At 30.8% G+C, this 14,779-nt stretch overlaps 1 protein-coding gene across 1 annotated transcript; it reads right to left on the minus strand.

The window, feature by feature from the left end:
- Positions 1 to 3,835: 3,835 nt before the first annotated feature.
- On the minus strand, positions 3,836 to 5,036 carry LOC123211210 (leucine-rich repeat and coiled-coil domain-containing protein 1-like). Its single transcript, XM_044629795.1, has 2 exons — positions 4,382 to 5,036; positions 3,836 to 4,302 (listed from the first exon to the last, which is right to left on the minus strand). The coding sequence occupies exons 1-2, from the start codon at positions 4,851 to 4,853 to the stop codon at positions 4,028 to 4,030; spliced, it is 747 nt and encodes a 248-aa protein (XP_044485730.1). The 5' UTR covers positions 4,854 to 5,036; the 3' UTR covers positions 3,836 to 4,027.
- Positions 5,037 to 14,779: the final 9,743 nt, after the last annotated feature.

A 14,779-nucleotide genomic window follows, 5' to 3' on the forward strand; every position in this document is an offset into this window, starting at 1 on the left:
TTCGTCATCAGAAAGGTTGCAAAATTTGCCTAAGAAAGTTGTTGCACATTTTCCTGTGGTAGAGAAGGAATTTTCGTCATTTTCTTCGATTTTGGCATGAAGGACATTTTCTTCTTTACAGTGAAATAGGGCATTTTTATTTAAAACTCAAAAATCTAGACAATTTCATTTTCCAACCTTAATTTTTGGATAATTTATTAATTTCCCCTATTTTTATCTTGAAAAAGAATATGAGATATTTTTGTTAGAACCATATACTTAATTGTTGCTATAATAATTCAAATTAAACAATTGCAACTCACAAAATCAAAAAGGAAGTAGACCTTTCAATCATCTTTTGTGCCCAAATGTCAATTATAATATTTAAATGGCCAAACAACTATTTTCCACCCAAGGTTTGATGAAAACCTAGCTTCCTATCCGCTAACTATGTAAAACCTAAATATTCATCAATTTGTTAAATTTCACAGTTATTATCAAGAGTAAAATGGTTATTCAACAAAAATATTTAAAAAAATTAAAAATTTATCATATTTCCACCTTTAAGCTTAAAAACTGACAAATTCCCCCACCCAAAGTTTAAAAAACTTACATTTTTCTCTAAGAAATTTCCAGCATGCTGCCAGTGGCGTTCTCTCTCCCTTCCACCCTTCTTCCCAGCTTCTCTCTCAATCCTGCTCTATTTCTGACTATTATCAACAAAGGAAACCAGTCGATGAAGACTGTTTTTTTTCTTTAGATGAAGACGTGATTTGTCTTTGTCTGAGACGAAGATGAATCACATATTCTTTTGAAGATGAATTATTTGTCTTTGTCTATCGATTTTTTGGTTGATGATAGCCGAAAATAAAATGTGACCGAGAAAGAAGCTGAGAGGGAGGGAGAACGCCACTGTGGCCATCTCTGACCGCCAACAATGGTGGTTGGAAAAATCTTAAGGGAAAATATTGATTTTTCAAATCTTGGATAGAGAAAAATTTGTTAGATTTTTTAACTTAAAGTGGGAAAATGTGATAAATTTTTAGTTTTTTTAAATATTTTAATAAATAACAATTTTATTTCTGATAGTAATAGTTAAATTTAACAGATAGATAGACACTTGAGTTTTCAATAGTTAGCGAGTGAGAAGTAGGTTTGCATTAAACTTTGGGTGGGAAATAGTTGTTTGACCTATTTAAATTAATAATGCACAAATATATTGTGGCATAGAACACATTATGTGTCATCGCATAGACAATTTAATGCCAAAAATAAATGCAAATAGCATCATGATAAATTCAAGAATGTCTAATAGAAATATCCATAATTTTCATAAATATTTCAAGATTTATTCTTTAAATGAAGTTCACAAAAAGGAAAATTCTATATACCCGCAAAAGGGCTGCCTATAGGTCGTTCGCTTGGCACAATCTGCTGAGCGCAGCTGGCAGGTCGCAACCCACGGAGAATTGCATCCTATATCATGGTCATTACATTCTTGGAGCATGATAATTGAATCACGTATGGTTGTTATCCTTTTTATCCACACCAAAAGCTATTGGATAGATATGGTTATTATCATCTAAGGTCACCAAGAGAAATAAATGTATCAAATATAGATTTTTAAGGAAAACAGTGTTAATTCAAATAACTGATCGAAAATACTATTTAAATGCATAGATAAAACAACCCACTCCCATGAAAAAATACTAAAAGTGATGTTCATTGTACATTTCTATATGCATCATAGTTCTTGGATTAACACGTTCTAAATTATAGTAATAATCGGATAAGAGTGTAAATGACTCTTTTGGTAAGCTCCTCAATAAATGTAATACTCAATTTCTTGCCTATCAAATCTGTAAATATAATATGTCAATTTAAACTTAAAGAGGGAAAATATGATAAATTTTTATTTTTTAAAAATATTTTAGTAAATAACAATTTTACTTTTGACAGTAATAATAAAATTTAATAAATACGTAGGTGTTTGAGTTTTATATAATTAACAAACGAGAAGTTAAGTTTATACCAAACCTTGGGTGGGAAAAAGTCAGTTGGCCTATTTAAATTAATAATGCACAAATATACACGTTTGTATATATATCTCCACTAAAGACGACAATTCTAGATATTTATCATATGCACAAATAAGCAGTGGCATAGAACACAGTATATTTCATAGGATAGACAATTTAAAGCCAAAAATAAATACAAATAGCATCGCGATAAATTCAAGAATGTCCAATAGAAATATCCATAATTTTCTTAAATATTTCAAGATTTTGTCTTTAAATGAAGTTCACAAAAATGAAAATTCTATATATGAGACACGCTACCGGCAAAAGGGCTGCCTGCAGGTCGTTGTTCACTTGGCACAATCCGCTCGGCCCGGCTCAGAGATCACAACCCATGGAGAATTGTACCCTATTTTTTGGTCATTACATCCTTAAAACATGATAATCGAATCGTATATTATATCATATATTATTAAGTTTGGGTGCATCTATGATAGATCAATCTGATTCGGTTTATTTAATTGTTGAAGACAATTATTAGGAGTTGGAGGACAATTAAACACTTATAAATTGTTTAAAAACTATTTTGTCCCAACAATAATAACAATAATAATAATTTTTCATTTTTATGCACACGAAGAAAGAAATGAGTTTTTTGCTTCTTCCTGAAGACCAAAACAAAGAGATCATGTCTCCCCAAAAAATGTAATACGTGAGACAAATCGGATCGTTGAAATGACTCATGTCAACATCTCGTACGTATTCAAATTGATTTTGTTGCAAACTCGAAGCCGGAGAAGTGTATTTATGTTTACTATAATTTACAAAATTCAATTTGATATGTTTGATTGCTTCCAATATATATCAAAAATTAAATTTTTTGTATTATATATTAAATATTATATCGTATGATATGTTTTTTATATTATTCATAACATAAATATTAGGGATGAATAGTAAAGCTTTCGTCTCTAATATTTGAACACAACCATTTTTTTCAAATTTTCTCTTATTCGGTCTGAAACTTAAAAACATAGCTGTTTCGAAGATGTAGTCTATCAGAAGTTATAATGATTTATGGTTTCAAATCTTCAAAAGTTTTGCTCATAAATATGTGATAAATGTGCATGGAAACACTCCACTCTAAGCATGCTATGATATCCAAAATTACAGTGGAAGAATAACATCATAAATATTTCACATTCAATGGCAATGCCACATGAATTGATGGGTAATCTTGCAATTAAAATCTAGTACATGATCGATCAGATTTTACACTATTTATAGCATAAAGGCTTCTCTCAATCTCCAAACCAACTGTGAGCAAAATAGTAATACGTGTATTCTTAATAGAGCAATACTATGTATACCCATTTTGGGTATACAAATATATACACACTCATATGTGTCATCATATGATTGGTTATTGTTTTATTCTTAATTCAAAATCATCCAATCACATGATGACACATATAAATGTGTATATATTTGTGTACCCAAAATAGATACACATAGTTTTATTGTTCTTAATATATCATCATCCATCCTCTTTCACCCAACAGAAAATTATTTGCAAAGATGAGAAAATAAGCATTTACAGCTACTTCCCACTGTCAACTTGTATTGAGTGGTTGTACTGAATGTATTGTTATCAAATAATTACCAACCACTCTCACTTAGTTTTGTGCACCGTGCATGCACTCACGGGTGTCCTGCCCGCTGATTTAGAGCCTAGAACAGTCTAATTTTGTTACTGTCTATTGATGTAAAAAATTTCATTTTGAATATTTGTTACTTGGTTTGTGTGAAAACAGTAACAAAATTATTTTGCATCTACATTTGAAAACAAATCAATGCTACAATTTACTCCCAACTTTTAATCTTGCAGAAAGTTTCTGCATTGTGATTTTTCAGGATCCAGTAAAGAAATGCAAATTGTTCATTCTGACTCCTTCTCTTACATAAACCACTTATGCAAATTTCAATTAATTCTGCTTATTGACTTCAAATCTTTGAATACTTAGTGATCTTCATTTGCTTTTCCCATCGGTCTGTTTCACAAGTGCAAAACTGGTGCAGACATTTGTGCTGACACTACGCGATGCGGCTGCCGCCTTTTTGTTGCAGCTCATAATTCTGAAACTCTGCCTCAGAATGTCAATTTCCCGTTCCCTTTTGTGTACTTCACGTTTAGCTGAAACTAACTGAGCTTTTAGAGCTTCCATGTTCTCTTGCTTCTCTTTCAGCTCCATCCTTAGCTCTTTGATCATGTCTTCTTCCTCTGCTCTCCAATATAGCCCATCTCCTACAAACCCAATTGCAGCCAGGCGATGTTAAGCACAAATAAAAAAATAAAGAGGATAGAGTAGAAATTAATTAAGTACCATTATGTGTTCGCTGAATGAGATCATCAAGCTCGGCTTTGATAGTGAGATAGAGCTGTTTCCATTTCTCCACAGCTTCATCTCTTCTAGCTCTTTCCTCTCGCATTTGTTCAAGCAAGAAGCTTGTCCCCAAAAATTCCCATTGTTTTTCAATGCTAGTATTCTCTTTCTCCTCCACCACCACCACCACTCCATTTTCTTCCATTAATCTGATTTTTTCTTCTTTTTCTTCCAAATTCTTCTTCAAGCTCTTCACCTCCTCTCTCAGTCTCTTCCTCTCTTTCTTCCACTCACCTTCCTTCAATGCAAACATCATCACCTCTCTCTCATAAGCTCTACTCTCTTTCTCCCTTTCATTCATCATCTCTTTGATTTCCTCCTTCAAAAGCCTTATCTTCTCAGTTAAACTCCCGACATGGCGATCTTTTCCCCCTAAGTACTGGCTCCTTTTCTTACTGGGAAAACTACCCATGTGATGAATGATGGAATAATTCAGCTTCCCCTTTTGGTTCCTCGTTTTTAGTTCGATAGAGATAGAAGAAAAGAGATATGATCAGTGGTGGGACTTGAAAAGATGAGCGTGTGAATGACATAAATCCTTAGGAGTTGCTGTTATCATAGGCTCCATCTCAACAGTGAATTAGCTGCCCATTTATTTGTACAAGTGAGTAATAATCTAGGCCATACCTATTGCCACCTTGATGGAACCGTTTTGCATTCCCGTGAAGAGCCCTTCTCTGTTCATGATTTTACATCAAGATTAAAATCGCATAAACGTCGCTTTTAATACCCTACAACCCAATAATTTTGTCTATAAATATTCTTATATTTTTTTATTAACAATAAAATTATTTCTATCTATATATTTATATTTATATATATTATTATATAATTAAATAATTAATATATATATAAAACATAGTTTAAAAAATTAAATTGGATTTATCAATACGATTGGATGAGTTGGGATTTGACAAGTAAAATGATTTCGGTTTATTTGAAACCCATTTTTAAGTTAAACTAGATTATACAATTTCAACTATTTGATTAAATCAGATAAAAATCGGATTTTCCCTAGTTAAGATAAAAAATAAAATTTTTAATATTCATTATTGAAACTAGAAACTTACACCTCATTTATCAATTTTGAAAATATATATTACTAAACTAAATTTGTTTTAAAGTTAAAATAATTGAGATTATACAAAATTGTTATAAATACTATTTTTAAATAGTTTAGTGGTCCAACCACCAGTTGAATTGGATTGCCCTCTCCACTGGATCGATGTCTGATCCTATTATGAAAACATTAATATAAAAGTCACAACAGATATCATCCTTAGCACCAATTTTGTCACAATCCAAGTTTGTTCCCTAAATTAACTCTTTTATTTTTGAAGATATTGTCGAATAATAATCATATTAATTTAGATACAAAAGTTGAAATTATATGTAACACTTTTTTTTTTTATAAAAAATTTCACAAGTCGAAAATTATGAAGGGCTGAACTAAAGCGACAACATTTATGGAGGAATGTTGACATTGTAACGACGGTGGAGTTGTGAAAACGAAAGTGTAAGCTGGGAGAAATGGATGGCGATGAAATTTGACAATCCAATAATAACAAGCCAAAATATGAAGACCCGGATGATAAAGTGGTCCTAATACGTTCTGTGTAGGAAATTAGATTGATTTTTGTAATGAGCATATATTTTTTAATTTTTGATGGAGGTTTCTGTGTCATTTGCGGAAAGAGAAGATGCCAATTAGAATTGTGTTGGGTCTTGTTTGGTAGGATTCAGTCCCTCTTAACTCGGTCTCTTTGCTGGGCCCCGTATAAATTGTCTTTCACAAGCTTTTTCAAACTCACAATTATTCATCCCACTGTTTCATTCAAATAATTTGATTCGAAGATGTGGGACACTGTCTCATATAGGTTTTCAAACTAACCACTTTAAGAAGTAAAAGTGCTATTCATGAATAGTAAAAAAAGAATATAGGAGAAATTTATGACAAACGGTCCAATCTTTTTCCGATCTATCACAGTGAAATTTTATGTTAATCATTGCATCAAATAGTAAAATTTTGTGTACATAATATAAAACATATAGTTGAGTTCATACAAAATATATTATTATATAATTAAATATTATTTTATCATTAATTTAAAATTATTCTATTAAATAATAATTATAATTTATTATTGTTATACCAATATTATTACATTAACTGTCTCATTGTTACCTTTTTTTTATTTTTTAAATAAAACATCTCATTGGTATCTAAATAGTATCAATAGTGTATTAGATAACATTTTTTTTAAAAGCAATACTATACGTATTTATTTTAAATATATAAATATATATACATTTATATATATCATCATATGATTGAGTGTTATTTTATCTTTAATTCAAAATCACTTACTCATATAATAACATATATAAGTGTATGTATATATTTGTATACTCAAAATAAATACATATAGTTTCATTGTTTTTTCAAACAAAGTTAAGTGAAAAAAAAATTGAAAATCAAGGTTTTATCAAATTGATGTATGGCTAGATGATACATCTCATTTCATTTCATTAAAATTTATATCTATTAATAAAATTATATATATTTACTTTAAATATATAAATAGGTATTCATTTGATATATATTATCATTTGATTAAATAATTTTTAATTAAAAATAAAATAATTTATATGAATATATATTTATTTATATATTTAAAATAAACACACGAAATATTGATGTTACATCTATATTATTATTTGCCAAGCCGAAAACATCAATTCAAGTGGACCACCATGTATTTCTGTCGGTCGACTCCATTCTTCACTGGGAAATTAACAAGCTCAGAAGATGATGCCTTTGTCTAAAACTGACGAAACCCTTTTTACACTATCCTGCATTATTGAATATAATTTGGGTTTGATCAGGAATGGCATCTCTTCTTGTGTGCAGTGTGCTCCTTGTGAATCCCAAACTAGCATGAATAAGATATCAATTGATAATATGTCTTTATTAAAATCATTTAATTCTCTGTCACTAAATAGATCTTAGAAGACAAATTAATACGTAATTGTAGTGTTCCACCTAAACACATAAATTGCCCATTTCTATATCGACTGTAAAAATTGTTTGATAGCGAGTTTATTGGTAATTTAGGTACCATACAAAAGAAGTAATCAATGCAAGTATCATAATTGCATATGTGAACGAATTCATTTATGAATTCCATCTTCGGATTCCCTGGCAGAAAGGGACTTTGTATTTATCACAGCAAGAAGAAGAACATGGCTTCTGCAGGTGAAGAAGATAGGCCTATTTAGTTTTGCTATTGCTTTACTTGTGTTTAGTGTTGGGTTTCGATTGAGTCTACTATGTTTGGTGCCAATTGGTTTCTCTAGTTTTATGAAAAACATTATATCTTTAACTACCCACAAGCCCTATCTAGTTTTTTCAAGTATGGTTGTAAGGGTTAGTTTTTGTGGCATTGTTTCTTGTTTCCATTGTTTGACAAATTGAAATAATCTGAGTGTATGCAAAATTAGAATTGCACGTAATAGTATTGAAACAAAAAATTTACATGACTATAAAACTAACCTCCCGTTATTGTGAAATGTTGAACTACAACATAATAACAATTCGTTTTTTCCTTTGTATGCAAGGTTTTCCATGTTAGCTGAATTATTACACAATAGATTATATATGTGACTATCGAATTCGTTTACCCGATACCTTATATATGAATTCTTAACATTTATAATTTCATCAAGAATGTAACTAAAAGAGAAAAGTGGGATAAGAGTTACGAACTATTCACTTATTTTATTACTTAGTAGTAGAGAAGTAACTATTATCCAAAGGTTTAAAAAATATATAGAAATTGACATATTTGTTTATGAATTTATATACTATATTTTTTTGTTTTTTTCTTCTTCACAAAATTTGCAATAAGTATTTATATATGATTTTTTTTTAGTTTACAAAAAAACACTAAATATGGAAGCAAGGAAAGAAAAAATTTCCAAAAAGAAAATTTTAACTTTACTTTTTATTTTCTCTATTCTCATAAAACAAAAACTTCCTTTTCAAATCAATATTTTAAGGCAAATTCTTCAGTATAAACAAAAAAAGTAGTAATTCAAAAAAGGCTTTATTGACTATTTAGATGATGAATTTCAATTTTTTTTAGTTCTTTGTATTTTTAAAGAATTATATTGAATGCATTTTTGTTTTTACATTGTAAAATATTATTTTCAGATAAATATACCGAATGTGTTTTCCATTTTTCACTATTTTAATATTTAGAAAAATACAACAAGGTCACAAAATTCCGTCTACTTCTCTGGTTAATCAATCTTTGAAATAAAAATTTTGTAAATATATAATCTAATTTATTTCACGACAATTTTTGGTAAGCCGTCCCCATGGTTTTGGCCTGCAAATCGCACCAAATTGAGGCCGGCAGCAGCACATGATGTTAGTGCGGAAAGTTGTACTGAAATGGGAGAATTTATTGAATAATTGATGAATTTAGCTCAACTAAAATATGATAAAATTCTTCACTTCCACACGGCCCAAATGAGGCCAATTGTACAAATTGCAACAGAAGTGTGGAACTTTGTTATGTGAGTGACTTAAATGATTCAGAAGTCCAAATTGACCTCTCGTCAACACTGTTGATACAAATTTCGGTTATCAATTGAATTATGTAACTTAAAGTTTTGTACAAAATAAGTTATGATAATAACAATTTAGCATATGAATAAATTTAGATGTTTATTATCATGTAATATGAATATAGAAAAATAAATCAAAAGCGAAAACCAAAAAGATATAAGATTTTAAATGTTATTTGTCTTGATGGTTATAGAACATTCGTCCACAATATGGTTAAAAATTATATTGTATTCTAGAGAAGATGAATACAATGAATAATAGGTGGTCTATTTTATTATGTTTATCTATCTATCTGGTTATATAACATTCGTCCACAATATGGTTAAAAATTATATTGTATTCTAGAGAAGATGAATACAATGAATAATAGGTGGTCTATTTTATTATGTTTATCTATCTATCTCTGTGTATATATATGTTTTTGTGTTTTTGTCTTTCTCTCTTTTAGATGGTCTTTTATATTTACAGAACTATTGATAATTAAAAGATTTCTAATTCAAATAAGATTCTAATATCTTATTCCTATTTAAATTGAACTAAAATGAAATATTTTCATATTAGAAATCTCGCAATTGAGATAGCTTCTTATTGTAGTTATGGATGAGGAATAAGAAAATATTTGTAGAAAATTATGGATAATTTTTTTGCCAATTGAAAGTCTTCTTGCCGCCTTGAGCCAAAAAGTCTACCTATGTCCATTATTAGTTGGCCTTGGCTGATAGGAAAGAGCCAAAGTGTTTCATGGTCACTTGTCTTAATGGTTTCAATTTTTAAGAAAATAAGTCTCATATAGAAATTTTGCAGGCTGGAGAAATACTATATAAGGATTGTCCCTCTAGTATCTGAAGTGTGAGGACTTCAAGAACTTGATGCGCTATTTATGTTGAATGGGTTGTTGTCATATGGAGATTACCATATGTTACTTTATGAAGACATGCAAGTTAGCATTATAATGACTCTATATGCTTTGAGTCAAGTGTTTATCTTATCATTCCATTTTCTCGTGTTATATGATTAGTTGTGCAATATCTATATCTCAAGATGTTTGACATGTGTATAAGGATAGGATTGAATGACTATGATAAGCTCACTTTCGTTTCTTTGTTTTGGCTATAAAAAGAGAGAGGGAGTTGCATAAGTTTCTCATATTGTAGAAAGTCTCCCTTTCTTATTATTTTTGTACGTCTTTTGAAGATTTGGTTCTCTTAGTTGATTGGGTCATTAACTTATAAGCCAATGAGTTAATTAACCCCAAGAGTCATTAGTTGAATAGTTACTTTTGTGTTTTGTCTTTCTTTGTGTAGTTGAGAGGTAAGGTGTTCTTTCAAATATGATGAAAAAGGAAAATTTAGAGTCTAAGTCCTCTTTAAAAGAAGATATATTAAGAAATAAGTTTCATTGTGTTTTTTCATATCAATTAGTAAAAGACATATGCTTGTGTGTCATTGTTGCAAATGATATTGTCACACCCACAAGTACATTATAAGGGCATTTTGGTCATTTAAATTTTTTAAACTAAGTTTTGCATAAATATTGTATATAGAGTACACTATACAACCGTGCATGCCAAAAGTACATGCTCGTACATATATAGCAAAAGTAATATGGTCTTTTCTTACATAAGTTTTGAAATTTGCAAAAGTGCCAACGGGTGTATGACTGTGCAAGTGGGGGGAGAATGCCCATGCACTCAATAAGGATGAACAATACTAGTTGTTGTCATGAAGGATCGTGCATGAGGAAGATGCACTATTGTGCATGGAATTTAAATTATTGATAATGTGCTTTCAGGAATCATGGGACATGATAAGATTGACAAATACTATTTGGACGACAGTGAAGAAGGTTAAAAAATCGTGAGAAGTGTTATTAGTCAAAAAAATATGTAAGGAATGGCCATAGGTCGAGTGAGGATTCATCCCATTTTACCAATTCACAAAGATATTAAGGAAAGAGTGATTTCAAGAGTTGAAAGGGAAATAGTTAGTCATAGTAAAGGAGGACCCAATCACCAAAACACCATAGCCATGCGAAGATTAAGTGGATTGCTTGCATCCAAGTAAGTAGGCTTAGTTTCTTACAAGTTCTTCTATAGTGTTATGGCATGTTGGAATGATGTTTACATATAGTGAGGTTGAGTTAGAATGCAATATGATGCTAACTATACAAATTATCTAGTGCAATTGAGTAGATGGTACTAGTGAATGAGAGGCTAACTCCTAAAGCCTATAGGTGTTACCCACTAAATGTTGTTTTATACCATGAGTTGGCGAACTTTGATCAACTCGTTTGTTGTAACCAAATAGCTAAATAATTTAAGACATTGGTTGATAAGTTGGAATAGGGAAGCATATAGCTTGTCCTACTAATTGGGTAGGAATAAACATTAAGGCATAGTCAACCACGTTATATAGAGAGGCCCAATAGGTATTCAATGGTTATGCACTGATGGTCTTGTGGCATAACACTCATAGGTACGTCTTAAGGACATTTTAGTAATTTCATATGTAGTTAGGTTTGTATTAAGTATGACATGAAATTGGAGTTGAATTTAATCAATTATTGAATATGAAATTGGAGTTGAATTTAATTAGTTATTGAATATTTAAGGGGGAAAAGGACTATTTCCCACCCAAATTTTAGCCTAATTTCAAAGTCACACCCACGGGAGATGAAAAACTCAAACTCCTATCCATGACCAAACTGCCATCCAAATTTTCAATTAGAGACAGGGGTAAAATCATCATTTTATCTATAAACTTTAAAATTTCAAAATTTTATCATTTCCCACTCTACGTTTTAAAAACTAACACTTCAACATATCCTCCAAGTTTGAAAAGTTTAGATTTCACACCGAGGGTTTGCTTCCTTCTCCGGCTACCACTGATGACATATGCTTTCCACCGATCTCCCTTCTCCGACTATAAAGGAAGACAAAGGATGAACCTTCATCGCCCAGATCTAGACGATGAAGCATTGTCCAGATCTAGAAGAACAGATAAAGGATGACGCTTTATCGTCTTTCATCATTTTGGTTGTATGACGAAGAGAGATCTTTTCGTTGCACCATCGCCGTCGCACCAGGAGAATAAAGAGGTCGAAAAAGACGTCAGAAGATGAAGTTGAAGAGTAGGGGTGAAACTACTATTTTTGAAAGTTATGGAGGGTGACTGAGTTTTGAAAAATATGGAAACACTAGGTTTGGGGGTGAAAATGTTACTTTTTAAAGTTTAAAAACTTTAGGTAAAGGTGAAATATTAGTTTCTAAAATCTTGGGGGAGTGAAAAATAATAAACTTTAAAACTTTTAATATAAACAGTAAAATAACTATTTACTCTTCCCTTTAACAAAAAAAATTAATAGAAATTTGGTTATGGTTGGGAGTTTGAGTTTTTCATTTTCCGTGGGTATAGGTTTGAGATTGGGCTAAAAGTTAGGTAGGAAATAGTCCTTTTTCCTATTTAAGGCAATGCATGGTTGTACATAAAGAGTGTATACCCGTATACTGTGTGCCACATCAGCGGAATGGATAATGTGCCACATTGTTATTTAAAAAGGGATGTACAATCATGCATACCAAGCATGCATACCTGTGCATTATGTTATAAGAGTTTAGTTTCTTTTTTTTTGTAAATACAAAAATGTAGTTTAAAAAATCACATTATCAGTAAATCAAGGATTCTTTATCCCATATTCAATTTTCCTTTATCCCCATTTACTCAAACCTTATCCAAAATTGAGAAAGAGACTGACGGTGAGTCATTTTTTGACTAGCAAAAGGGATGATTTCTGATGAAATTTGGAATAACAAGAAAAAAGAATTTGTAATGAATCATCAAACAAAGAGAAACCTGTAAGTAGAGACTTCTACCTTAAGTATTATGAATTTTTTGGACACTATTATATGAGGAAAGTGTGTTAAACATTATAATGATATATTGGCTTGAAATTAATATGTTAAGGAAATACAAAGATTATGTCATGTTATGCCCAAGAAGATCAAGATGTGAATATAAGCTAGTTATGAGTTTTGAATTTTTCTTCAATGCTTGGAATATGTGACTATGGATTTGTGACAATAAGTTCATAAGATGTTAGCCGATAAATCTTATATGTATGAAAATTGCATGATCAAAGAGATAATATGTCTATTGCTTGAAAGATGATGAGATGATGAGATGTAGGCCTTTAGAGACTTATTTTTATATTTCTTAAGGCATCATAGACATGTATAATGGTATGGAAAACAAAATGAATTGATTAAATGCACTACAAACTTAGAATTCACTTTTCAAATGTCATGTATAGTTGCACCAATAACATAAAAGATTGTGACATGCCAGGAATGGTTATGTTTTAGGTCATGTATGATTATGCATGAAGGCATAAACGTTTGCACATTTCAAATCCAAATATTTATTGATGATCAATAAATAATGTGCAAAGGACACATAAATTATTCAGTGACTTATAGACTAGGATGAAGGGTATGTCTATACGACAAAAATGTACAATTGTAGTAGGGTAGAATGATGATAATACCTTTAAGATATGTATTGCTCAGAGAAAATAATTTTTGTGAATAACAAAGGTTATGCGCCTATGCACCCAACCATGCACACCCGTACAAGTCCATACACACAATCACGACTTGAGATATACGAGGAGGTTAAGTTGTGCACAAGTAAAGAAAGATGAACGATTGTGCATATAAGTATGCACACCCGTGCATGATATTACTTAGCATGTATGCCTATAAAGGAAAAGTCGTACATATGAAGAGAGATGTACGACCGTACACCCAATGGTTTATGCATGTACACTTGAGAAATGAATAGTAAACTTTATTGATAAAGAAGATAAGTATTAAAAGTTAGTCTCGAAAGATTGTGCAAACCTTTGGATACATCATAGTACCTAACATGCTCAATAGAGAGAGATGACATTAAGGGCATCACTTGGAAGTGAAAGCTAACACAAGCCTAAGTTGAGTTAGTGGCTTAAAATACATATATGTTAGACCATGACTTGAGGTCATGAGGGTCGTTATGAGGGGGCACTTGTGAGTTTATACTCCCTACACCACTTATAGTATGGTACTTTCATAATAGGATACTATAAATGTAGTAGGGTATCCTTACTCCTTGTAACACCCATAGGTCTCAAACTGTTTGGTTATTTTGCATGAATTTCTATGCTTATGTATGGCATCGATTGAGTTAGCATGAAAAGAGTTTAAGTATTGAGAATATAAGAGAATGTATAATCATGCTTAGATTATTCATGCTCGTGCATTGCTCTCCACACCAACAGGAATGGATAATGTGCAATGTTAGATTATTTTAAGTGACGAAAAATCACTCCTGACACTATACAAAATCTGTGTTAAAAAGGCACGTTAGAAAAATTTGAGAGATTATTATCTCATAAACATAATTTTTCCTTCATTCTTTTCAAGAAAGAGAATTGAGCATGTTTCTTACTTTGGTGATTGTGGCTGACAGAATTAGGATAGAAGTAATCCGTATCAAATCATTAGGCTATGAGACCAAGTAAGTAGGGTGACTATATTTTATTTTATGATAAAGAATTTATGAATAATAGATTTACTTAATGATGACAATTGAATTAATGATGTATTTTGTATTTATTATGATCAAATATTCGATAAGAACAAGAAAAAGGGGTAAACCATATGTTGATTA

Source organism: Mangifera indica, chromosome 3 (genome assembly GCF_011075055.1).
Source record: "Mangifera indica cultivar Alphonso chromosome 3, CATAS_Mindica_2.1, whole genome shotgun sequence".
Lineage (NCBI taxonomy): Eukaryota > Viridiplantae > Streptophyta > Magnoliopsida > Sapindales > Anacardiaceae > Mangifera > Mangifera indica.

Excerpts from the sequence above, each read along its gene's own strand:
- LOC123211210 (XM_044629795.1), bottom strand. The coding sequence starts at position 4,853 with ATGGGTAGTTTTCCCAGTAAGAAAAGGAGCCAGTACTTAGGGGGAAAA. Across the intron at positions 4,303-4,381 it reads CATTCAGCGAACACATAATG|GAGATGGGCTATATTGGAGA; the intron begins GTACTTAATTAA and ends TTGGGTTTGTAG.